At 34.7% G+C, this 26,848-nt stretch overlaps 1 protein-coding gene across 6 annotated transcripts in view; it reads left to right on the top strand.

The window, feature by feature from the left end:
* The window catches only part of PCNX1 (pecanex 1), a 242,677-nt gene that overhangs the window by 73,154 nt on the left and 142,675 nt on the right, over positions 1-26,848 (top strand). For 4 of the 6 annotated variants that reach the window (XM_072629239.1, XM_072629238.1, XM_072629237.1 and 1 more), the window contains 4 exons: positions 913-1,018; positions 8,381-8,426; positions 11,507-11,596; positions 19,110-20,807. In XM_072629239.1, the coding sequence (XP_072485340.1) occupies positions 913-1,018; positions 8,381-8,426; positions 11,507-11,596; positions 19,110-20,807 (1,940 nt within the window). The remainder of the gene's footprint in view (positions 1-912; positions 1,019-8,380; positions 8,427-11,506; positions 11,597-19,109; positions 20,808-26,848) is intronic. The other 2 variants (XM_072629242.1, XM_072629241.1) reach the window with 1 other exon arrangement.

Raw genomic sequence — 26,848 nt, 5'->3', positions numbered from 1 at the left:
CTGAAATACATGCCCTTCTTGTTTCTACCTTTTGGAATCCCTAGTTTGCTGAAAAGCTCAGCCTAGGAGTCACAATCTATTTTTAAGAAGTCTTGCCTGATTACCACAACTGCTAGTATATCTCTTCTAAAAATTTATCTTGAATTCATCTTGTATATATTATGTAAAAACTTGTCTCCTGTATTAGAATGTAAGTTTTTCAAGGGAAAGGGGATATTTTGCTTTTGTCTTTATTTCCCTATCATAATGCCTGGCTCATAGGAAGTATTTACTTAACAAATGGTTGTTAATTGTTCATTGATTCTTGAATCAAATAAATTGAAGTATCTTTTGTAGATCATGGCTACTGTTTGGTATTTGATTCCTTATATGTAGACATTTTATCCTGTGAACAATACTCTTTGGGCTTATTGGTAGTTAATTATTGTAGTTTCCAGAATTCCCATTATTTTAATTAATTAATTTTAATTAAGGTGTGATTCTAATGTGTTAAGAAAGTAGCTTGGTTTAATGGATTCCTTGTATATTATCAGACCATGTGTTTCTGATAGGAAATAGTAACATGTCATACTTAAAGTATAGGATGGAATTAAAAAAAAAACGACTTTAATACATAATTACCATCACAGTCATTGGAACCCCTGATTCCTTGTGTATTATCAGGCTGTGTGTTTCTGACAGGAAGTAGTAACATGTCAGACTTAAGTATAGGATGGAATTTTTTTTTAAACTACTTTAATATATAATTACCATCACAATCATTGGAACACCTGAGGCTTATGGAAAAAAATATTTTGGCCTGTTTTGGAGTAATATGTAGGTAAATTTTAAAGACTCTAACAGGAATCAGCATAGATAAATCACATTGTTTTGCTCAAATGAGTTCTTTTTTTTTTCAACTTTTTTCCATAGTGATCCTGGTGGAGGTATTGAAATGTCTGAGTTTATTCGAGAGGCTACACCCCCAGTTGGTTGCAGTTCACGAAATTCTTATGCTGGTCTAGACCCAAGCAATCAGGTAGGAGCATCTACTATTCTTTATGTTGTCATAGTATATCTGATGTGTCTTTTACTTTCATTTGATCTTTAACTAATAGATTAAGCTTTTTTTGGTTATTAAAAATCTTTCTATTTATAATACTTTCTTTGTTAAAACATTTTTTTTATTTTTAGTTTTGAACATTAACTTTCATAAGATTTTGAGTTCCAAGTTTTCTCCCCATCTCTCCCTCCCTCACCCCAAGAAGGCATGTAATTTGATATAGGCTCTGCATATACATTCATATTAAACCTGTTTTCACATTAGTAATGTTGTAAAGAAGAATTAGAACCAATGGGAGAAACCATGAGAATGAAGAAACAAAAAAAAAAAAAAGAGAGCAAATAATAGCTTAGAGGTGCATTCAGACTCTGTAGTTCTTTCTCTGGTTGTGGATGGCATTTTCCATCATGAATCTTTTGTAGTTGTCTTAGATCCTTGCATTGCTGAGAAGAACTAAGTCTGTCAAAGTTAGCCATAGCACAATGTGGCTGTTACTGTGTACAGTGTTCTTCTGATTATGCCCACTTCACTCAGCATCAGTTCATATAAGTCTTTCAAGGATTTTCTGAAGTCTGTCTGCTTATATTATTCCTTATAGCACAGTGTAGTATTCAGTTACCTTCATATACCACAACTTGTTCAGCCATTTCCCAACTGATCACTATCTCCTCAATTTCCAGTTCTTTGCCACCACAAAAAGAGCTGCTATATTTTTGTACATGTGGGTCCTTTTCCCATATGTATGATTTCTTTGGGATAATATTTTTATTTCTAATGGATTTTCATATAATCTTATTTTACACAATTAATATCCCAATCAGATCAAATTAATAGCCTTGTTTTAAAGGTGCTAAAACTGGCCTGATATGTTGCCTTGGGACCAGCCTAAGTTTGGTGAATGCCAATTTCTTGCTGGAAGTCTCTACTTAGATGTAACATTAAATGTAGCTAGAACTGGATTCCTGATCTCAAAATCAGTTTCCTTGTAGATTTTGTCAATGGAATTATGATTCATCTAATCACCTAGGTTTGAAATCTTGAATTCATCCACAATTTTTGCCTTTTTCCTGAGATCCCTGGTGTTATCAAGGCCCTTTGCCTTTGCTCTTGCACTTTTATCTGGAATGACCTTCTGTTCCTTTTTGTGCCAAAATCCTTTTCTCCCCTTAAGGCCTATCTGAAGTCCTACCTTCTCTCCTACTCAGTAGTATCTTTCACAGTGATCTTAGCCTATTGTGATTACTCTCTCCTCTGAACTACTATAAGATTTACTCTGACTCATTTGATACTTACCACAATTTGTTATTTTTATTTGTTAGTTCTGTCTTTGTCACCAGATGTAACCCTCTCAAGGAGAGGCATTACTGCTTTATATTTTCTTGGTTTCCCTGACCCTTAGCAGAATCCTGCACATAATAAGTACAAATTAGCTTTTCAGTGGTGATGATGCACATCTTTTAGTACAGTCTATTTTGATAGAGGAGGAAACTTGAGGCCTAATGACTTAAGTGACTTGACCAAGGTCACACAAGTAATAAGTGTCAGAGGCAGAAGATTGTTTTGTTATAAGAGCAAAATATTACTAATGATGTCCTATGAAACAGATACTTTGAGCCTAATGGACTGGAAAAAGTGCTAGATTTAGTCATAGGACCTGGGTTTTAATTCTTCCTCTGCTACTTACTAGCTATGTGTCTTTGGTCAAATTACTCAGCTTTCCCGAATCTGTTTTCTCATCTGAACATAAAGGACTTAGATTAGATTCTCTGTAGTGTCAGCTCTAAGTCTATGACTCTCTGCGTACATGCCAAAGAGAGAAAGCTGTCCCTGAATCAGATGAATTAATGTAACTGAAAGGTATAAAATTGCCATAAACATATAAGATGTTCTAATTTCAATAGATTTCATGATTGTTGGTTATAATTAAGTTTGCCCAAATTCAGATGGACAGAATTAAAAAATTTGTAATTCTAGTTATTCAACAAAGCAAGTGGGAAAATAATCTCAGTCAACAGTATTCATCTCTTTTAGTACTTAGGTTTTATCCCATATGACCACTGCAAGTAGATCAAGTGGTGGAAAGAATATTGTTTTGTGAGAGATACTTATATGTAATTAGATTGGAACTTTTTTTTTTAAGAAATGTAGTAAAGGGGAAAGCATTATTCATTCTTAAATTATTTTGGTGGCAGTTGCTCCTCTTATATTTTATGGGTAATAAATTGATAATTAAGCTTTTGGTTTTTGAATGGCTAGAAATTTTAGTTTTTTTGGCATTTGCATAGTCAGGCTCTTTACTGAAAAATACAACTACAGCCCATAAAATATCTGTAAAGAAGAACTCCCAACAAATTCTGGAGCAGCAGAAGCCACAAAACAACGGAGCGGACAAGATTTCTGTTCCAGAGAGCCCTGAAAACCTCTTGCAAAAGGTCCGTCACGCCCCGGACCAGGAGCCAAGCCCACCCCTGCCTTGGCTGCACGGCACCAAGAGGAGCAGATCTCGAGCGGGCTTCAGGGATGGAATCTCCAGTAGCTGCGTGGGTCCCTCCACCCATGGGCCCCAAAGGTTGGTGAGAGGGTCTTCTCGGCTTACCGAGAGGGGAGTGGGGTCCCTCCATAACTCAGGCCCCCTTGGGAGGCAGCAGCGGAGGCGGCAGCAGACCAGGGCTCCCCAAGCAGGCAGGAGCCTGGATCCATTGTTGAAAGTCTCTGCATAAACCCCCTGAGGGAACTGAGTTCCCTGTAGGGGCCCTGCCCCTACCTGAGCACCTGAACTTAATCTGACACTGAATAGCAGCCCTGCCCCCGCCAAAAGCCCTGAGGCTGAGCAGCAGCATTTGAATCTCAGACCCCAAGCACTGGCTGGGAGGATCTGGAGGCAAAGTGGGTGTGAAGAGAATACTCAGAAGTCAAGTCACTGGCTGGGAAAATGCCCAGAAAAGGGAAAAAAATAAGACGATAGAAGGTTACTTTTTTGGTGAACAGGTATTTCCTCCCTTCCTTTCTGATGAGGAAGAACAATGCTTACCATCAGGCAAAGACACAGAAGTCAAGGCTTCTATATCCCAGCCCACCCAATGGGCTCAGGCCATGGAAGAGCTCAAAAAGGATTTTGAAAATCAAGTTAGAGAGGTGGAGGAAAAACTGGGAAGAGAAATGAGAGAGATGAAAGAAAAACATGAAAAGCAGGTCAACACCCTGCTAAAGGAGACCCAAAAAAATGCTGAAGAAAATAACACCTTGAAAAATAGGCTAACTCAATTGGCAAAAGAGGTTCAAAAAGCCAATGAGGAGAAGAATGCTTTCAAAAGCAGAATTAGCCAAATGGAAAAGGAGGTTCAAAAGCTCACTGAAGAAAATAGTTTTTTCAAAATTAGAATAGAGCAGATGGAGGCCAATGACTTTATGAGAAACCAAGAAATCACAAAACAAAAACCAAAAGAATGAAAAAATGGAAGATAATGTGAAATATCTCATTGGAAAAACAACTGACCTAGAAAATAGATCCAGGAGAGACAATTTAAAAATTATGGAATTACCTGAAAGCCATGATCAAAAAAAGAGCCTAGATATCATCTTTCATGAAATTATCAAGGAAAACTGCCCTGAGATTCTAGAACCAGAGGGCAAAATAAGTATTCAAGGAATCCACAGATCACCTCCTGAAAGAGATCCAAAAAGAGAAACTCCTAGGAACATTGTGGCCAAATTCCAGAGTTCCCAGGTCAAGGAGAAAATATTGCAAGCAGCTAGAAAGAAACAATTCAAGTATTGTGAAAGTACAATCAGGATAACACAAGATCTAGCAGCTTCTACATTAAGGGATCGAAGGGCGTGGAATATCATATTCCAGAAGTCAAAGGAACTAGGACTAAAACCAAGAATCACCTAGCCAGCAAAACTGAGTATAATACTTCAGAGGAAAAATTGGTCTTTCAATGAAATAGAGGACTTCCAAACATTCTTGATGAAAAGACCAGAGCTGAAAAGAAAATTTGACTTTCAAATACAAGAATGAAAAGAAGCATGAAAAGGTAAACAGCAAAGAGAAGACATAAGGGACTTACTAAAGTTGAACTGTTTACATTCCTACATGGAAAGACAATATTTATAACTCTTGAAACTTTTCAGTATCTGGGAAGTTGGTGGGATTACACACACACACACACACACACACACACACACACACACAGGGAATTGAATAGGATGGGATCATATCTTAAAAAAATGAGAGAGAAATGTATTGGGAGGAGAAAGGGAGAAATGGAATGGGGCAAATTATCTCTCATAAAAGAGGCAAGCAAAAGACTTTTTAGTGGAGGGAAAAAGAGGGGAGGTGAGAGAAAAACATGAAGTTTACTCTCATCACATTCCACTAAAGGAAGGAATAAAATGCACACTCATTTTGGTATGAAAACCTATCTTACAATACAGGAAAGTGGGAGATAAGGGGATAAACAGGGTGGGGGGGATGATGGAAGGGAGGGCATGGGGAGGAGGGAGCAATTTGAGGTCAACACTCATGGGGAGGGACAGGATCAAAAGAGAGAATAGAAGTAATGGGGGACAGGATAGGATGGAGGGGAATATAGTTATTCTTATACAACACGACTATTATGGAAGTCATTTGCAAAACTATACAGATATGGCCTGTATTGAATTGCTTGCCTTCCAGAGGGAAGGGGTGGGGAGGGAGGGATGAAGAGAAGTTGGAATTCAAAGTTTTAGGAACAACTGTTGAGTACTATTCTTGCTACTAGGAAACAAGAAATACAGGTAAAGGGGTATAGAAAGTTATTTGGCCCTACAGGACAAAAGAGAAGATGGAGACAAGGGCAGAGAGGGATGATAGAAGACAGGGCAGATTGGTGATAGGGGCAATTAGAATGCTTGGTGTTTTGGGGTGGGGGGAGGGGACAAAAGGGGAGAAATCTTGGAACCCAAAATTTTGTGAAAATGAATGTTAAAAGTTAAATAAAAAATAAATTAAAAAAAAAGAAAGAAAAATATAATCATCAGATATTGACTATCTCAGAGAGAGGTCTTTGGGCCTATGCTTTTTTCATTTATTTAGAAAATGAAAAATCAGCATTTATCCTTGAAAGCTATCTGATGACTTCATATCACAAGAGCTTGTTCATTGTATTTTAGGGAAGTCATCCAACTCTTAACACCATTAAGAAAAAACATTGAATTTTTTTTTAAAGTAACAGCTCTTTAATAGGAATGGGGGAGCTATTGGAAACTAATGTGACTTTTGGATATGTGGTTTCAGATTTTCAGAGTTATTTTTAACTTAAGACACAGTTGAGGTTGGTGCTTTACTTACGTATTTGCAGCTCATAAAATAGGAAGATTAAATACCCAATTATACATGAAGGCCATTTAGAAATCCCTTCAGAAGTTTGTCTTCAAAACTTTTGTTTTGAGAGTGTGTGTGTATATTAAAAGTTTTTACAGCTGGGAATTTTTAGTAGGTTTATTGTGTTGCCTTAGTTTGAATATTAAATTATGTGATTGCTTTGTCAGTAGGAGACGGAAGAGTATTTCATAGGATGAATTTTTGAGGTAGAAAAAGGAATTTTAAAAATTACCTGGTTGCACACTTCTGCTATCTTGCATTCTACTGATAGAAAAATGTAATTTTACAGTGCTTAAGTAACTTGTCCACTATCACAGAGCTATGTAATAACAAAACTAGTTCTAGAACTCAGGTTCTTTGAACAAGTATAGAACTCTGCCTACCAAACCACATTTTTTTCTTAAGCTACTGTTTTTTCTTTTCTTGCATTTTGCTGATATACTTGTGGTTCCCTTCAGGTGTTTTTGTTTAGTGAAAAATGGTAAGAATAGACTAAATCTAAAAAGGAGGAATTGTAGAGAAATAGTTTTATGATTGCTATTTTATCTTGGGAATAACTGCATGGCAATCACCATATCAAATGGTGTAACAACTACCTGTATAACTTATCTAGTGTAAGAGTAGGATAAATGTGAAGATGGACTAATCTCATGATTTTGTAGTAATATTTATAAACTTGCCATCTCTTTGATTAATTTTTTCTTTCTCTTCAGCAGCTATATTTATTATAGGGCTAGTTTGAAGAAGAAATTGAACTAAAACCTGAGAATTATGCTTAATTTTAAAAATAGAAGGGGATCAAAACAATAAGCTATGGTGGTCTAGCAAAACTTTTGATAAGTTTTTTCAAGCGGTTTATTTTTTCTGTTTTGTGAAGATGACAGTCATTGTTCAGATGACTAAATTTCAAAATTTTCACGTTGCATAAATATATTAATAAAACATTCTATGAATATTAACTATGAGCACATTAAATATTATTTTTCTTCTAAAGTTCAGTTAAGGCTCTTGAGTTCTCTCTTGGTGAATCTGTTTGAAATTATGCTTGTGGGAGCAGTTGCCAGGAAGGTTGTTTAATAGCTCCACTGTTATTACATTTTGTTTTCTGGGATGAATTTTAGCATTTCCTGTTACTTTCTCCCTTTACATAATTCTTGAGTTAGTGTAATGATTTTTTACTGTAAAATTTTTAAAGAGATTTTATTCTTTTATTACAATTTTTTTTTCCCTAAGAAAAACCTACCTTCCCTTCATCTTCTCCCTGCCCTCTCCCAGTTGGAAAAGAAAAAGAAGTATGGTTTCTATGTACATAACAGAAATAATGTATAGTTAAAATAAAACAGTTTTTTGCATTAACTATGTACAAAAAACATGTCTCAGTTTGCACTCTGGATACCTCACCTGTGTCATAAAGTAGTTAATGTCATGAGTTCTTGAAACATGGTTGGAAATCATTTTGATCAGAGTTCTTAAATCTTTCATAGAAGTCTTATGTAATTTTAACATCATTAAAACCAAGGTCAGTGATAAAATTTTTATCCTTGTATATGTTAAACCGGGAAACTCCTAATTTTTTATTGCTTTTGCCTTTGGTTATTTTCAATACCATTTATAATTAGGCCCTAACAAATAGATACTTTGTTATTGCAGTACAGACATAAATACTCATTGAAATAAAGCAGTATTGTAACAGTCAGTCTTGAGTATCTAACATGCTACAGGATATCTAGTTTTCTAAATCTTAACCTGTGAGTGCACTATGGAACATAGTAACTTTTTGGTTATACACAACCAATATTTGTTTTACTTTTTCAGTCAAAATAATGTAACACAGCTTGTTTTTTTGGATCAAGGTAAAAATGACTGAAAGTACATGACGCTGTGACCATATCAATATGTAGTTCATTAATCTGTTACTCTGTAAAATTAATTTGTTTGAAACACCATAATTAATAATTATGTTTTGTTTCCAGATTGGATCTGGCTCACCTCGACTTGGAACTGAAGCAACCATTAAAGGTTAGATTTTAGCTTAACTTGAAGATTATCTCATTGTCTCTGTTTAATATTTTCTTATATCAGTCAGTCACAAAACATTTACTTAGACCTGGGGATACAAAGAAAGGCAAAAACAAATAGCCCCTGTCCTCACAGAGCTTGCATTTTCATGGGAGAAACAACATGAAAATAATTGGATAAATATGAGATCTCTCCAGACTATTGTGTGGGGGGACTGGTAAAGGTTTCCTGCAGAAAGTGTTGTTACTGACACCTTGACATTTTGAAGGCTTCATAATTTCACAAGTGCTCATTGAAACCTTTCTGCGCCTTCGCACTCTCTGATTCTTGTTCATGTCTTTTCATAATTTCTCTATAGAGATTCCATCTAATGGAAGGCTTTATTCTGTTTCTCTTAATATCTTGGAGGTAACTACTGTAACATTTAGGCTATTCATCTATTGCCTCTTTTTTTTTCTTGCTAAATAACTAGTCTACCTTTCTCTCCCAGTCATAAATATCTTTCAATAACATCTTTTGCACTCTTTTTTCATTAGAAGTCATCTCTTGTCATGTTTTGCAGCCTACTTAATCCGTAATATTATTAGCTTTTGGGTTACTATTATTTTTATTCTTTTCTTGAGATAGTGGTATTTCATTATTTGTAGAACCTTATTATAACGTCCTTGGAAGAGGAATAAAATATGTCACCTCTAGTATTTGTGTTAAAGAGAAGTGCTTTTGTGCCAGAAACTAATTTAGAATCTATACATGATAAGCTCAGCAATGAACTGAGCCAAGGATTGAGTAGATCAGGTTAGCTTATATTTGAAAAACTACATGATAATTTTGGTGATTTCAAACAACTTGCTGGTACAAACCTTCTTCATCTTTTTAACACCCCCATTATCCCACAGTTTAGCTGTATAATACATAATGAAGCCAAGAATTATTATTATAAGTAACTCAAAAGGCAGTGGATCAGTGCACATGAAACTGAATGCGTAGTCCATCATGAAATGATATCCTTTCTGTTTGGATTAGTTGGACTAATTCAGTGAACTGTCTGTCTAGTTGTATATCATAGCTTATGCAGCATACGTTTTTCATCCACTTACGTGTAACCATCCACACTAAGAGTAATCTTTTGCACTACTGTAATGTAGTCTTAGAGTTCTGAAGATTAAGCCATTTAGTATAATCATATCTTAATAAGAACATTCAAAGATTGCCATTATTATTGGGAAATCTTTTTTTTTTTTTTGGTGCTGTGTTTAAAACATTTTCCATAACACCTTAGGGTGAACATCTCTCTCTGAGCTGATGTCAATAGTCAGTAAGTCATTCAAAGAAGTTATCTCTATAGTCACATTTCATATAATTTTATATTGTCATAATGTATAATTGTAAAAGGCACATGGAAGATGCTTTGTATGACAGGAATCTTTAAAGTTATATCATGTTTTATTGAGTCATTTAAAAAATCATTAAACAGTTGGCAGATCTGATTCTCCATGCCCTCTCAATCAATTGTACATTTATAATGATAGAGTCTGCTATAGAAAATGATCTGTGCCAGTCCTGCCTGTTCCTTACATTTTCTTCAAGGATGCCCTTAATGTATGATAGGGAATATTTTTTGAAGATTTTGTAGATGTGAGAAAATAAGAATATTGGTTAGTAGTTGTTGTCAACTTGGTTATTACCTTTGAGGGATAAAAATTATGTCTGTCGATTCTTCTATTCTTTAAAAAATTTTGCTCTCTTTGAGATTCTGAAAATGAGTGTCTTAAGTACATTCACTTATAGTTATGTTACCTCTGGTACAGATTCTTATGTATCTATTTGCTCAAGTTTATTAGTAGAGTAGAAAGATCACTGAATTTTGAATTCGAGGTCCTGGGTTCAAATTTTACCTCTTTCCTTTTCTACTTTTGTGATCGAGGAAATCATTTAATCACTGAGCCTGTTTCCTCATCTGTAAAAATGAGAGTTGAGCTAGATGGCTTAAATGACTCTTAGAGTTCTAAATCAATGATCTTATCACTTTACCCCCAATTAAATGCCATTGGTACTTCCTCTTATAGTACAAGAAGGCACTGAGATGGTAGAGTTAGAAAATTTGGTGGTTCCTCTGTTCTCACTAGCAAAAATTTATCACTCAAAAAACTGGTACAAAAAACTGTACCATCTACCAAATACATAGCATCTATTTGCTGTACTCTTCCTAATTTCATTTATAGACATTCTTTGGATGATTTTTTTTTTTTTTTTTAGTATTCCTCAACCAAGTACCAAGGTTCTTGCAGGGTCATTGTTCAAGTTGATTATTAATGTGTTGATTTAGCTTGAAATACATGGTCAGGATCTTTCTTCATAGGTGGATTTTTAAACCTCATAATTTTATGGAAAATAAACTTTATTTTTGAAGTTGATAAGTGAAAATTTAACTCTTCCCCTGTTTCACAAAAGTGTGAATGTGTTGGACTTCTGTAATTGTTTTGACTTGCTCTGTTTAATTTGTGGAGCTGGACAAATTGTGCTTTTGTTAAAGTCTGAGTTTTTAAAAAAATTTTTTTTTTGTGGGGGAGGTGTGGTATTTTGGTCGTGTGATTGGGGGATATTAGTAAGAAAAAGGAAAACATTATATGTGCTGTATTTTTCCTTTTCCCTTTGTTCTCCTTTACACTTTTATAGAAAAATTACTATTATTTTAATAGCTTTCCAGTTATGAAGAAGTCCTTGCTTTGGTTTTTACTGTTATGATTTTAAGAGCAATTAGAAAATTCATATGTTACCAAATAATTTAAATATTAAAGAAGTAGCAAATATTGTGCAATTTTCCAAATACTTCATTTCTCAACTTACTGGCAATTAGTTCAGAATATGACAGTTCACTCAGTAGTTTAGCAGTTGCTACAATGTATTTAAATTGTATCTTTTTTTCATTCTTTTAACTTTGGAATTGAGTGATACCTTTCATGGAGAGATACTTAGTTACCCATACATTTGCTTCCTTAGTTCAGCCATGAAGTATACTTTTTCTTTTAAGAAAAACAGAAAAACCAAACACCCTAACGTACTTCTTTTAAACTTTTTAGGAGATACAGACACTGCCAAGACTTCTGATGATATCAGTTTAAGCCTCGGCCAGAGTTCTAGTCTATGTAAAGAAGGAAGTGAAGAGCAAGGTGAGGTTCTCTTGTGCTTAATTAAATGTGGCATCAGATTTCAGGAATATCAGAATTTTCATTATTAGGAGCTGGAGTCCTTGAGTTGCTGGCATTTTGGCAAATTTCCTCATACTTTGATGTACCTTTGTTTCTTAGCTGACAACTAACTATAATCAGTAACGTTGTTTTGACTTTATTTAGTGCTTAAGAAATCAAATGAAAAATCAGTTAAGCATCCACTATAAGCCAAGCATTGGGTTAGGCCCTGGGGAGATAAATACAAAAGTGCAATAGTCTCTGCCCTCACGAAGCTTAAGTTTTAATGGAGGAGACAACATGTATAATGTGGGATTTGCTGAGGAAGGAAGTTTTGGTCTGCAGTATCATAGGAATGGTGAATGGAGCCAGAGGACCCTTTCCAAAAGCGCTGGTGGAATTGATTTGATTATTGTTCCCAGAGAAGAAAATGGAAGGTAGGGGAGGGTGGGAGATCTTTATTTCTGCAACATTTGGGCCTGTGGCACAATGCCTTTGAGGCATGGAGTTTGAAGCTTGGTCCTGGGCCAGCCAGAGGGGGTTAAGTAAGTTTGCATTCACATGAGTACTCACCAGTCAGCACAAGTGAATTCCAGCACAGTTACAAAGCTGAGTTCATTGATTCTTTTTAGGATGATTGGGTGATCTTTGACTATCTGGTCTCCAGAGAGCTATCTCTAGGTGGTGAAAAAGCTGTGTAAGGGAAGATGTCAGAATATTTGGAGTGAATAATTGAATGTTCATGAATATTATTTTATTTTCACAATTCTTCCAAGGTAGAAATTAAAAGATAAAACATTCTTGTTTTATAGATTAAAAAAGCTGTAGCACAAATAAGTTAAATGACTCACCCATGGTCATACATATTGATAAAACAAAGACCAGAAACCATGTCTTCTACCTTCTAATTCTGTAGTCTGTGAATGATATGTAGTGTAAATGTAAGATAGTAAAATTTATAAAACTGCTTTAGTGCTCTACTATATTTATTATTGAGAGCACTCACTAAAATCCCTTAATTTGGACAGTTTGAATAGTATTATAAGTTACACATAAATTTTAAATTGCATGGGTGTTATTGCCAAGTTCTTCCAAATGTCCCTTAGGACATTAGGAGGCAGCATGGTACTGTGGAAACATTGCTGGCTCTAGACTCAGGAGACCTCTATTCAAAGGTTGCCTCTTACTACCTTTGTAACCTACTATCTAATTGCTTGTGTGGCTTATCTCTTAATGCCTTTACAGCCTCTGTGATCTTAGGAAAATCACTTAACCTCCCTGGGCCTTAGTTTTTTCATCTATAAAATGAAGGAGTTGGCCTTTTGAGGTCTATTCTAGCTCCTGTCTGTGATTCTATAATATAATTAGCATTTAAGATTTGACAGTCTTAACAAAAGCTTCCAACCTTTATGGAACTATACTTGTCATTGATTTTTTTTTTTGACACTCTTTGTTCTAGATATTCAGAAATCTTAGTGGTTACCTTGTCCAGCTCGTATCAAAACAAAAATAATTTTTATGATAGCCCCCAAAATGTTCACTTATCCTTCAAAAAAAAATTAAAAAGAAGCCCAAGCTTCTTGAAATCTTGAATTTAATACATTTTGAGGTAACCTATTTGAAGAGCTCTCATTTTTAGATATTTTTCTTTACATTGAGCTGAAAAACTACTTGTCTGTAACTTTTATCCCCTAGTTTCTAGATTTTCTCCCTGGGGCCAAGGAAAACAAATCCAATGGCTTTTTAAAAATGAGAAATCCCTTCAAATATTTAAAAAAATTATCATTTCTTCCCTTCCTCTTTTTCCCCATACCTTGTCACTTGCCCAAGTTTTCTCTTCTCATTGTACTTCCCTGGTTCTTTCCTCTTATGGCATGAAATCCAGACCTTTTACCAATCCTGATTGATCTCTGGACACACTACAATTTGTCATTGTCCTTCCTAAAGGAGGCCAAAAACTGAATATGATATTCTAGATGTGGTCTGACATAAGGTCTCAGAAGAGTAGGCCTCTTGTGTTTGGGACATTGCCTCTTTTTTGAACTAACAGTTTGCTACGACTTCTAGAACTTTTTCAGGTGAACTACTGTCTAGTCATACCTCCTTGTCTTTCACTTGAGCAGCTGATTTTTTAAACTCAAGTCTACAACTTTATATTCAGTGTATTTATAGTACATTTATTAATATAGTGATATTTTGTGAAGACTGATACAAATAAAATAAGATAAACTGAAAAAGGCACATAGTAAAGATGTAATAATTACAATTTAAAATATTATCAGTATAATGATATATTTATCATTATTACATTTCATCTTATTTTATTTGCATTGTCTTTAAAATATTTTTGGATCTTGACTCTTGCCCACTAGCTATTCCTCCTAGCTTCATGTTATTTGTAAATTTTACAAGCATGCCATATATATTAGTGTTTAAGTCATTGAAAAAAGTGTTGAACAGAACATAACCAGCTGTAGTTTCTCATAGACATTTTACTTGAGATCTTAGTCTTGGTTGACATCTTTCCATTAATTGCTATGATGTGGGTTTAGTTTAGTTATGAATCCAATTAGTTGAGCTAACATGTGGCTCATGTCTTTCCATATTATGTTCACCAAGATAAGGAGTATGAAATACTTACTGTATGTCTTGTTGAAATCTCATTATGTGTAATAGTGCAAAAAGGACAACCAAAAAATTAATGAGATTGTAGGCATTGTTAGTAGAGGCATAATTTCCAGAACCAAGAATATATTATCTTGTTCTGTCTTGTAACTCATTAGAACAGTGGGGCTGAAACTAACAAAATGAAATTTTATAGGATAAATATGCAAAACTGTGACTGAATTTAAAGAAATCAGTCATAGAAGTATAAGGTAGGGAGGGAGATGTGACTAGAAAAGGACCAAAAGGTTGTACAGCAATCAAAGTAAAGTCAGCATGTTCATGTGGCAGCTAAGAGAGCTCCTTTGACCTTCAATTATTTATTCATAGCAGTATGATTTCTTTTATCCTAGGAAGAAAATGGAGTCCCATTGTACTGTGCCCTATTACCTGAAGTTTTATGTATGATATCTTACTATATTTGTTTATGCTGGTTTTCCTGACTTTTATAACATTTTCTGAAATTGAGATTGTTTTTGTAACTTGAGATTGAGATAACTTGAAATTGAATTGTTTTTATAACTTTTTTTATAATTTTTTTTATAAAAGAAAAACAGTTTGGAAATTTTGTTTTTGTTCCAGCTACTAAAAATAAAATCCCTCAATTTTTTTTCCCTTAAAAGCAACCTGTGGTGCAATGGATAGAGTTCTGGACCTGAAAAAAGAAACACGAGTTCAAATCCAGCTTCAGACACATAGTAGCTCTGGGATCCTGGGCAAGTCACTTAATCTCTGTTTGCCTCAGTTTCCTCAACTGTAAAAGGAGGATAATAACAGCACGTATTTTGCAGAGTTGTTGTGAGGATCAAATGAGATAATATTTGTAAAGCCCTTAGCACTGTGTCTGGCATATAGATGGTATACAAATGCTTATTCCTTTCCAGCTATTCTCTTCTTTCTTTAAACAAACACAAAAGTGGCTCAGATTAACAAGTACTTATTAAGTGGGAATATAAAGATTTATAGGGTACAAATTTACTTCTCTTGCCCTTAGGGTTTGGGAATGGTGTTGGCTAATCTGAAACCTTTTCTCATCAAAGTGAAGGGGCTTTATTTTATTCCTTCTCTGAGTTTTCTGTTAACTACGTGGTAAAGATTGACCACTGTATCATAACATCAGAAATATAATACCTTAAGCTGATCTGTAGCATTCAGTAAACTTGATGAAAATGATTTAGAACACATAATTCAGAGTTTGAGGATAAACGTTTCTTCTGTGGTCCACTGGGAATAGAACAGGGAAGATCTGGTATGTTCTGTAATCAACAAATCTAGTTTAGAAGCATAGGCTTCAAATACTTTGTAGAAAACTGAGGCCCCAAAGGTAGAAGTAATTTCAGAAAGTAAAAATCAGAAAGACCTACCTGGTTTTAGGATTGACAAAATTCTGAATGCATTAACAAGAGAAGCCTGTAATTTCTAGCTTTTGAATTATTTTTTAAAAACCCCACAATAGCTTTGCATTTAAATAAGATGGTTTATTTTTACATTCATCTAAAAGCAGGTAAATGGATTAAATGATCTTTCAAGACCAGTTCTACTTTGATTCTGCAAGTGCAGTACAGTGTGATACCGATAAGGGGAGTGGGTTGTCTTTGGAGTTAGAAGACCTAGCTGGTCTCACTTCTTGACTATACCTCTGGCTGCATAACTGTGCGAGCTTGGCCAAATCATTTAACCTTTCTTGGCTTCAGTTTCTTTAGTCTTAAAATGAGGGAAATTCTTAGTTGACCTTTAAATTGATTGTCCTTTGCTCATTTTGTGCTTTTAGAAGGAACATTGAAAAAAATGGAGCTTGTTCAGAAATTGATGAATAGGATAGGAAGAGGACTTGAGACTTTGCAAATGAGTCCTGGTTGAAGTAACTAGGAATGTTAGACTGGGAGAGGCAGTGCACAAAACCATCATAGTCTTCAGTTATTTATAAGGCTGTAATGCAGAAGAAGGATTGGATTTGTTTTTGGCCTAGATTATTGTTGTTGTTGAGTCTTTTAAGTCATGTCCAATTCTTCATAACCCCATTTGGGATTTTCTTGGCAAAGATACTGGAGTAGTTTTCCATTTCTTTCTCCAGTTCATTTTACAGATGAAGAAACAGAGGCAAACAGCGTTAAGTGACTTGCCCAGGGTCACACAGATAATAGGTGTCTGAGGCCAGATTTGAACTTAGGAAGGTGAGTCTTCTGGACTCAGCCCTCTATCCACTGCGTCACCTAGCTGTCTCGGTTAAGTTAATGTTAAAACATTATGTAAGCTGCCTTAGAGTGGATTGGAGGTGAGGAAAGGTAGTGAGTTCCCAGTCACTGGAGGTGTTTTAAATAAATATTTTTTTCCCACCAGACCACTGATTAGCTGAAAAATCTATTGTAAATATAACTCAACATAATGGAATATTATTACGTAATGAGAAATTATGAATTTGAAGAATTCAGGTAGATGTGGGAAGATCTTAATGAAATGATACTGAGCAAAATAAGCAGACTTAGGAGATCAATCTGTATAATGACTGCTAAAATGTAAATGAAGAGATTGCTTTCTGAAAGGAAGTTGGAGTTTGAATAGTGGAAAAACTAGTGAAAATCTGGAAGAGACAATGAATGAAACTGTCATAGCAGATGGGTGAGGGACTTCCTGTCCAGAATAGCATATACCTTGTCAGAAGGTTTCTGTTTTTGCTTAATTATTTTTCTTAGTCACAAATGATGGTTCGTTATGGAAAGGATGACATAAAGACAAAGTACATCAATAATTACATAAAAATTTTAAAAGAATATATGTAAAAATTAAATGAGAATGATATTTTAAGAATTCCATAGCTTCTCATGAAGCCTTTTTTTGATCCCTAACTAGGGCCTGTCCGTAAAAGTCACCTTATATTCATTCACATCATATGTATTTTGTATAGATCTTTATGTTTTATATGTTGTTTTTTCTGGTGGAATGAGGGCAAAGACTTTAATTTTTGTCTTTTTGTATCCAGACATTTAGATAGTGACTGGTTGGTTAATTGATTGGGGATCCAAAAACCAGTGTTGAGAATCATTATTTAGATTTAGAGGGAAAGTGTCTTGTTTAGCAATGGGCCATTTTGCTTATGTTGCTACCTAGCAAGTGCCATTTATGAATAAATATTCATATCTTTGATAATGCTGAGAGTTTACTGATGAAAGGACATAGTAAGCTTGACTTTGATATAAATCTCTGAATATGTTAACTCTTTACATTTAGCACAAAATTATATTATTCTTTTTTAATCACTTTCAAATTCTTTCCATTAAGATTTCATTCTGTTTCACTATGTATCTGGTTACTTTGTTGTTGTTGAAAGTAATGTACATGGAATAAAAAGTCATGAAAGCTCTGTGTGTGTGTGTGTGTGTGTGTGTGTGTGTGTGTGTGTGTTTGTGTTTAAGAGGATACTTAAAATTCTGGTTTATTAAGGTATGATGAGGATATCTTGACTTTATTCAAGAGTTAAGGCATTTTCAAGGGATTTTTGCAATTAACTTTTTTGGCACTCCAGGGGTTTTTTTTTCTCCCTAGTTCTAAATCTTTGATATTATTGCTTATCTGGATTTGAGAAGCAGGCTGGCATAATGCATAGAAAACTTGGCCCTTTGACCAAAAAGACCTGGATTCAAATCTAACCTTTGAAATGTACTGGTTTTGTAACTCTGAGCAGATTTATTTGACCTTTCAGTGTTTTAGGATGTTCTCTAAAACTAAGTTGCAAAGAAATTGCTGGTCTGCATTGGTAGAGGGAATTTTCCTCATTTAGAAGTTCCTTATGTCAGCAGAATCACAGATCTAGGCCGTGTTATTCAAGCTCATTCAATTTTAGCTAACCTGAATTTTATATTGACTAAATCGTAGCATCTATACTGTTTTCTTAGTATATATTAGGATTAAATCTGTTAAATTTTAATATAAGATTTTTTTAAATATTTAGCATGTTGGGTACAATTAGAGGTCCAGATTAACCTCTCACTATGGCTCCCCCCCTCCGCAAATGGCTGAATAAAATGTTGCTGTATATACTTACGTTGCCTTAGTCCAATTGCAGTTGTGGTGGATTAGTAGCAAGATGTTTTCTCTTTTATAATCTTTAAAATGTCTGTAGTCTTGCATAGTAAGTAGATGAAAATTATTCGGATTATATATATCATATACATGTGTCATATATGAATATTTAGATATGTTTTAGACTTCTGATGTAATATGGTATAAAGACGTATTAGTTATAACCTTATTTCATTTTAACTTTATGGAAGATTAAAATGGTATATTCACATATATTCTCTTTTGTTATTTATGAATCTGAGAAGAGTCCAGCCTGTGTCAAATATGGTGACAAAAAGAAGCTATGATTAGTTATTCATCTTTCCCTTTTCCCCCTGTATTAAACAGCAGGACTGTCTCATTCATGGTCTTTTAAATATACTGACCAGGTATTGTTAGACATATTCTCCCATTTCTAATTATTTCTCTGTTGATTTGTAAAGATCTTAATCTTTCAGAAGAATTCTAGATTAGTCTTAATAAGTTGTTTATTCTTTCACTGAAAGTCTGCTAAACCCTTTCCAAGTCAGTTACTTAAGCATATAGATGTGCTTTTTTTTTTGGTCCATTCTATCCATAGAAGGGTTTCTTTGTATAACTACGAATTAGAAAGCAAGGCTATAAATAGTGGGTGGCTGGCAGCTTGTCACTGAACTACTTAAGAAATTGTTTATACTTGGTTTACTGTACGTTATGAATTCCTTCCATTGTTAAGTATTAGAAAGCAGGTAACAGATTTATGTTAACTTTTCCAAATATGTGTTTGAAACAGATTTGGCAGCTGATCGGAAGCTTTTCCATCCAGTCTCCAATGACTCCTTCATCTCCATCCAGCCTTCATTATCTTCTTGTGGACAGGACTTACCAAGGGACTTCAGTGACAAAGCGAACTCCCCGAACCACCACCACCATGTGGATCAGTCTCTTTCTAATGCCTGTGACACAGAAGTGGCTTCTCTTGTACCGTTGCATTCACACTCTTATAGGAAAGACCACCGGCCTCGAGGTGTTCCAAGGACCTCTAGCTCTGCTGTAGCTTTTCCAGATACGTCTCTAAATGACTTCCCCCTCTATCAGCAAAGGCGGGGTCTGGATCCAGTCAGTGAGTTAGAAGCTTCCAAACCTCATTCAGGATCCAAAGAATCTTTGGGAGGAAATTCTTGCCTATCTGGGGATTTTCAACTTGGTGGTGAAGTGAAAAGCTACAGTCCACAGCCCCCTGCAAAAAGCGGAAAGAATAAGCCTTTGAAAGCAGACAAAAGTGTAGATAGCTTAAGAAGCCTGAGTACAAGGAGTAGTGGCTCAACAGAAAGCTATTGCAGTGGAACTGATCGGGATACTAACAGTACCATCAGCAGCTATAAAAGTGAGCAGACTAGCTCAACTCACATAGAAAGTATCTTATCAGAGCATGAGGATTCTCCTAGAGGAGGGAAAAAAAATGGTAAGAAAAAAGAGGTCTTTGTTAACCAAGAAGAAGATAGTAGCTATACCAGTGATAAAAGGACTAGCAGTGAAATGACTGCTTTGGAATTGAGTACTAATAGTGGTGTACAGGAAGCCACAGATTCGAATGCCTTAGATGATGTGCATAGTCAGAAGGGTCTTAGTACCTCTGCATCTGAAGAAGCTAATAAAAATCCTCATGCAAATGAATTTACTACACAAGCAGACAAGACTGTTGGAAAAACTGACAAAAGGGAGGAGCAGAATGATAAGTCAACTGTTTCAGTTGATTCAAGAATTTGTAAGGATGTTGGTGGAAAACAAAAGGAAGGGGATGTGCGTCCTAAGTCCTCGAGCTTAATCCACCGTACAGCCTCTGCTCACAAGTCAGGCAGGAGACGGACAGGAAAAAAGAGGGCTAGCAGTTTTGACTCAAGTCGTCACAGGGAATATGTTTCTTTTCGAGGCATATCTGCTACCAAACCTCACAGTGCTATATTTTGTCATGATGAGGACTCAAGTGATCAAAGTGACTTGAGCAGGACTTCAAGCATGCAATCAGCTCATCAGTTCAGCAGTGACAGCTCTTCTAGTACCACCTCCCATTCATGTCAGTCTCCTGAAGGAAAGTACAGTGCTCTAAAGACCAAATACATTAATAAAGAAAGAAGTGCTGATTCTGAACATATACACAAGGCTCATATAGGTCCTGAGGGAACTAGCAAAAAGCGGTCATCACGTCGGACTAACAGCACAAATAGTGCCAAGAGTCGTGCCCGAGTATTGAGCCTGGACAGTGGTACTGTAGCATGTTTGAATGATGCAAACAGGCTAATGGCACCAGGGAGCATAAAACCATTAACTACTTCAAAATCAGATCTTGAGGCCAAAGAAGGAGAAGTACTAGATGAACTATCTTTATTGGGAAGGGCTTCACAATTAGAATCAGTCACTCGATCTAGGAATAGTTTACCAAGCCAGGTCACTTTTCCCGAAGGGGAAGAGCAAGATGCAACAAGTGGAGGTAAGTAACCACGCTACAAGAAGAAAAGTTTGCCAAGTGAAACGACTTCAGTGTATTACTTAGTAGTATCGCTTCATGTTATCTTTCTCCGTATTCCTGTGCATTTAGATAACTAAATATGGAGTTTGGTCATATGCCACATGCAGCATTTTTTACAGACACAAGCAACAAACTGCTTTTGTAATTATTTAATGAAAATAATTTTGGATCCATTATTGATGGCATTCTTTTCATAACCAATGGTAATGGTTTATTACATTCCACTATTGTGACAGATTAGCTTTTACTTTGTATAAAATAAAGATGATTCATTTAGGCACTTACTATAAAGCAGTATTATAATGCACCAATATTTCAAAATTCTACATTTGTAGCATGTCATGTTATCTAGAATTTTGTTAAAATTACTTTATCTGACTAATTACTTGAAGACATTTTGGCTCATGTTTGCAACTTCTACATTTATTTAGTTAATTGTTTTCAGCTGAGCATGTTTAATTTTTCTGTAGCAACATTTTAAAAACAGTAGAATTGAATTTTTAACAATTTGTGTTGGAAATTTTTTTTTAATGATAAAAATGCTGAATTCAAAAATAGTAATCATGTTTTCTGCTGTCATATTTTAGTTGAAAGAGCAGCTTTAAGTTAACTACCTGCTAAAGCTAAATTTTGTTACAAAACTCTCATGCTATACAGGAATAAGTAAACAATTTTTCATTCTATCAAGATGTCTTGAATTTTCTCAATAATAATAGTAATTGATATTTGTATCATACTTCAAAGTAGTTGAAGCATTTACATTTTCATATGAACTTTGTGAGGTAGGTTTTATAGTTTCATTATTAGACTTTTACAGTATGTATTTGTTTTTCTATAGTCTCCTATTTGTTTTTTTCAGATCCTATGGAAATAGGGTCCTGAAAATATGAATTAAGCTTTGGACTCTAACTTGTTTTTATGTGATTTAAGCGTTACTGTTTCTTAGTTTTGAGTTTGAGTGTGTCCTTTTATAAAAAATTAATTTAACTGAGCATATGTTGCATATATAAACATCTTAAAACATAATTATCATCCAGTTGCTTTTTCTTCGAAACAATTTGTTGAGGGAAAGCTACATTAATTAGCCTGTTTTGTGGCAAGCACTGTCTTTTAGAGTCGTTTCTGCAAAAAGTTAATTCCTGATAGAAATATTTCAAGAGAACATGATTTCATATTCCAGAAAACTATAATTGTTTTTCAGCATGACTGCTGCTAATGAAGATTATTTGACAGTTGCTTTGGTCAAAAAAATATCACTTCTTGTGATTGTTTCTTTGAACTCAACTAGATTGGCTGCTGGAACAGAGAGAGTGAGGTGTGTGTGTGTGTGTGTGTGTGTGTGTGTGTGTGTGTGTGTGTGTGTGTGTGTGTTTCTTGGCTAATTTCTCATACAAAGCCTTCTCTGTTTGGTGTAGGACCTGCTAGAACTTGTGATTTACTGCTGTGACGAATTAGGGAAGGACCCTAGTGGAGGAATGGGAATATTAAGATATGGTGTGTATAGCATCCTATCAAATGAATCTTCTGAGAACTAAAGATAGGACAAATGATTATTATTCATAATATTGACAAAATAGTTAAAATCACTTGGGTCTTCATTAATGTGGATAAAAAATATTTAATTGGTAGAGTTAAAATACTTTTAACGACTTCCAACACAAACTATATCAAATTATATATTTGTGATAAACCAAACAAAGTTGAGTTTAGAAAATGTTCATTCATGTACAGTTTTTGCTGTTAAAATGTTAAGTGTTACTGGAAAAATTCTAAAAAGCTGCAATATAGTGCTATTGTGTTTTCATGCTTAGATATCTTTTGCTTCATATGGGGGCAACACATCATCTTATTTTGAGAGACCTTCAAGATGATATATGCCACCAATTCTTCCCTTTTATGAAAATATATAGATTTTGGTAATGGTCTGGGTTCTAGTTTCTATTTTATTGTTGATGTCACTAAAATATATTTATAAAAGAATGTAAATAAAAACATGATTAATGTATTGAAACTTTCTGAACTATTGTGTATGAAAGCAGTCTGTGAGCCATGTGAATATACTTTGTTGTCTGAGGCCACTTTTGGTAGATTGTAAACAAGAAAGTAATGAGACGCTTATGGTTTTGAATTTTGTATGTGTCCTGTATCAGGAGTTCTGCATTTTGATCCTGCTCATTGTTTGTATTTTGATTCTTGCTGTGTACAGACGGCACCGAATTTTGCACATAGGAAAGATGGTTGTTTACACTAGCATAAATTGTCGTGGGTCTGTCTGGCAAATTAGGAAATTCCCAATGGTCAACAACCCTTTCTTGGCAAATACCCATCTTCAGGATTGTGGAAAATAAGTAATCTTCAGGTTGATGGAAAATGCAGTAAGCACATCTTCAGAATACATAGTTCTTAGAATCATAAACTGCACATAATTTATATATTTACTTCATCATCATGACCATGAGAGGTGCAGAAAGTTGTAAAAATTTGTCTTTTTGGTTCATTTGTTGGGAAATGAATATTTTTAGATTAATTTTTATATTATATTTAAACTTAGGTAAAATATTTATTATTTGTATGTTGACCCTTTTACTTACTAAGTTAATTTTTAAATATAAAAAGCAAGTATGAGGGAAAACATTAAAGATGTAACATTTCTTTGTTTTAGGAACTTAATCCTGGAAGTCCATCCTCCATTATAGCTGATCATAGTATCTCACATTTGTCAAAATCCAAGTAATATATGACTGATGGTAAAAAGCATACAGAAAAATGCCACTGATAAGTCACAATTCAGTGCACAAACGGATCATGCTTTAGTAATGTGGATTTTTTTCTCTTAAGTTTTAATAGTAGTATGTTGCATCAGTAATCTTGTGCTTTAGTTATGATCATAGTGTTTGTTGTCTTGAGTGTTCATCATGGATAATCATTCTATTATATTGAGTTGAATTAAATAAAATTTTTATCAATAATTTTCTATTACTACTCAGATGCAAAGAAAGAAAGCATTTTATGCACAACAGATGCTAATTAATGTGGTTTACAATTTATTTGTATTTCACCATTTATGTGAATGGGTATATTTCTTGGCCAGTAATCACAATTTCAAGATAAAAAAGTGTCAAAATTGTGTGTCGATAGACAGCTGCCCTACTTTTTATTGTTATTTTCTAAAATTTCTGTCTGTTTGCTTTTAAGATGCTAAAATATGGAAATGCCCAGAAACTTGGGTTTAAGAGTAGTTTTTTTTGTCATGATTCTTTAGTTTTCCTTTTTACAAGTAAGCACAAGTAATTCATTCAATAAGCAGTTTTTAGATCTGTACCTTTTTAATTATTTCATAGCATTCTATTATAAAACTTTTGCTAGGAAAAGGATAATTGAACATCATGGGCATGGAAGATATAACTTTATAGCACCATAAGATCATAGATTTAAAGTTGAAAGGCTCTTCAAAGGTCACTGTGTCCAACTCTTTCAGTTCCTTAACTGAACCCAGAGAGATTAAATAACTTACCTAGGGTCACATAGCTAGTAAATAGCTGAAGCAGGGTTTGAACCCTGATCTTCCTGACTCTTAGTTGGTTCAGAACTGTATCTGTTATACTTCAAAAAAGTGCTTGAACTTGGAATCAGGAAGAACTAAAACCAAGTCCCTCTTCTGACACTTACTAGTTGTGTGACCTTGGGCATATCATTTAACCTCTTCATCTCTTAACCTTTCCCTCCTCCACACATTTGTCTTTTGGGATTGTCTTGGATCATTGTGTTGCTGAGAATAGCTGTTATTCACAGTTCTTCATCAAATAACATTGCTGTTACTATGTATAATGCTCTGATTCTGTTCACTTCACTATGCATCAGTTCATGTAGGTCTTTCCAGATTTTTCTGAAACCACCCTGCTTTGTAATTTGTTCTTTTTCTAGTTTTTTTTTTTTTGATTGCATGCCCAATTCACTGATCTGCTTTTTCTCTATTTTATTAATGTAAGCAATTAAAGGTATACATTTTCCCCTAAGTATTGCTTTGGCTGCATCACAGAAATTTTGGTACGTTGTTTCATTGTTGTCATTTTCTTTAATGAAATTGTCGATTGTTTCTGTTATTTCTTCTTTGACCCAGTTGCTTTTTGTCTTTTTTTTAAAGATTAGATTATTTAATTTCTAATTAATTTTTAATCTCTCCATCATCCATTATTGAATGTAATTTTTATTGTATTATGATCTGGAAAGGATGTGTTAACTTTTTCTGCATCTGATTGTGAGGTTTTTACGATCTAATTGTTGGTCAGTTTTTGTGTAGGTGTCACGTACCTTAGTCTGAAAGGGCCAGGGTCTCACATTGCATCCTGGGCCACCTCCAGTCGTCCTGATGAATATCAGGCCGCTGGACCCAGATGGCGCAGGGAGAAGAAAGTGAGGTTGGTGACTTTGCACAGCCCTCCCTCACTCAAATCAGAGTCAACTGCAGGTCATGTCATCATCTTGATGTCATGGTCCTCTTCAAGGATGAAGGACAAACACAACAATCAACTAAATCAAATATATTGTTGAATTTGGTGGAGACATTTATATAGTTGGGTTTTACAGATATCTGCATTGTTCTGGTGTGTGTATATATGTATATATTGATGCATATTTCAGTACATATCTCATTCTTTTGAAATATTTGCAGAATTCTTTCTTTTATACTTATGAGTAGGGGCATTTTTACATGTTTCTTTGATGCAAGATTACATTTGTGTTTGCTTTTTTTTTTGGTGGATAATTTATTCATTCTAAAATCATGCATAGGATCATAGACTTAGAGCTAAAAGGTAGTTAAGATGTTTTCTAGTCTGTTCTACTCTTCAGGAAACTGAGGACAGAGAAGTTAAGTGACTTGCCCAAGGTAACACAGTTTGAAAGTGGCAGAACTGGGACTTGAACCTAGCTCCTTTGACACCAAACTTGAATCTCTTTCTATTGTACTATGCTGCTTCTCACATCCTTAGATTGAGATCGGCTGGAATTTACACCAACCTACTCTCAGCCCTCAGAAGGTCTAATACTCTTTAAAGTGACTTAGAACCTCATGTTTTCGATCTTTGACCAAGTAGTTTTGTGGTTGCTAATTCTTTTGATTCATCTCTGACCTTATTTATGCTTTCATTTTTTTCAGTCCTTGAGAGACATTCAAACAGACAGACACACATCCTGTTCCTAATGGAATCTCATAATGTTTGGGGATTATTTCCCCTGAATTTAACTTTTTTCCCTTCCATTTATTTCATATTGTAGCTATATACTCTTTAATATTTTTGCAAAATTGCAGAATGTTTGACCCGGAAAAGATCTTATTATCCACTCTAATGCCCTCATCTTATAAATGAGGGAACCAAACCCCATAGTAGTAAAGTTATGTGGCTAGTGTTACACATCCACCCCATGGGAGAACTAGAACTCAAACCGAAGTCTTCTGATTCCAAGTATAGAGAGAGCTTTTTCTACAATAACTTACCATTTTCGTATAAATAAAGTACTACCTGTAAATAAAGTGTATAATAATGAAAGTTCAGAATTGCACTAATGTATATTTGAATTTTTCTACTTATATGGGAAAGTTAACTAGCTAATTGTGAACTAACTTGCAAGGTATGATATTGATATCTCCTTGGAAGTTTTTAAGAAAGTGGTTGATATTATTTGTTTGTATCAGTCAATCAGCAAACATTTATTAAGCTCTTATCATGTGCCAGGCACTGTGCTATGTGCTATAGAGAATACAACTAAAAAGCAAAAACAACTTGTTTTCAAAGAGTTTGCATTCTGATGAGGAAGATATGTACATAAATTGGTATTTACAAAGACTTCTTGTTAAGATGGTTACATGAAGGGTTCTGCGTGGACCCAGTTCCCCTAAGGAACACATTAATGATGAATAAAAACTCCAAAAGGAATTTTAAAATGAAAGAAAAACACCACTGATCTTCTCCATCTCATATAGGACAGCACAAAGAGACAAG

Source organism: Notamacropus eugenii, chromosome 1 (genome assembly GCF_028372415.1).
Source record: "Notamacropus eugenii isolate mMacEug1 chromosome 1, mMacEug1.pri_v2, whole genome shotgun sequence".
Taxonomy (NCBI): domain Eukaryota; kingdom Metazoa; phylum Chordata; class Mammalia; order Diprotodontia; family Macropodidae; genus Notamacropus; species Notamacropus eugenii.
The sequence above is the reverse complement of the archived record's forward strand: the minus strand, read 5'-3'. Positions and strand labels throughout refer to the sequence as shown.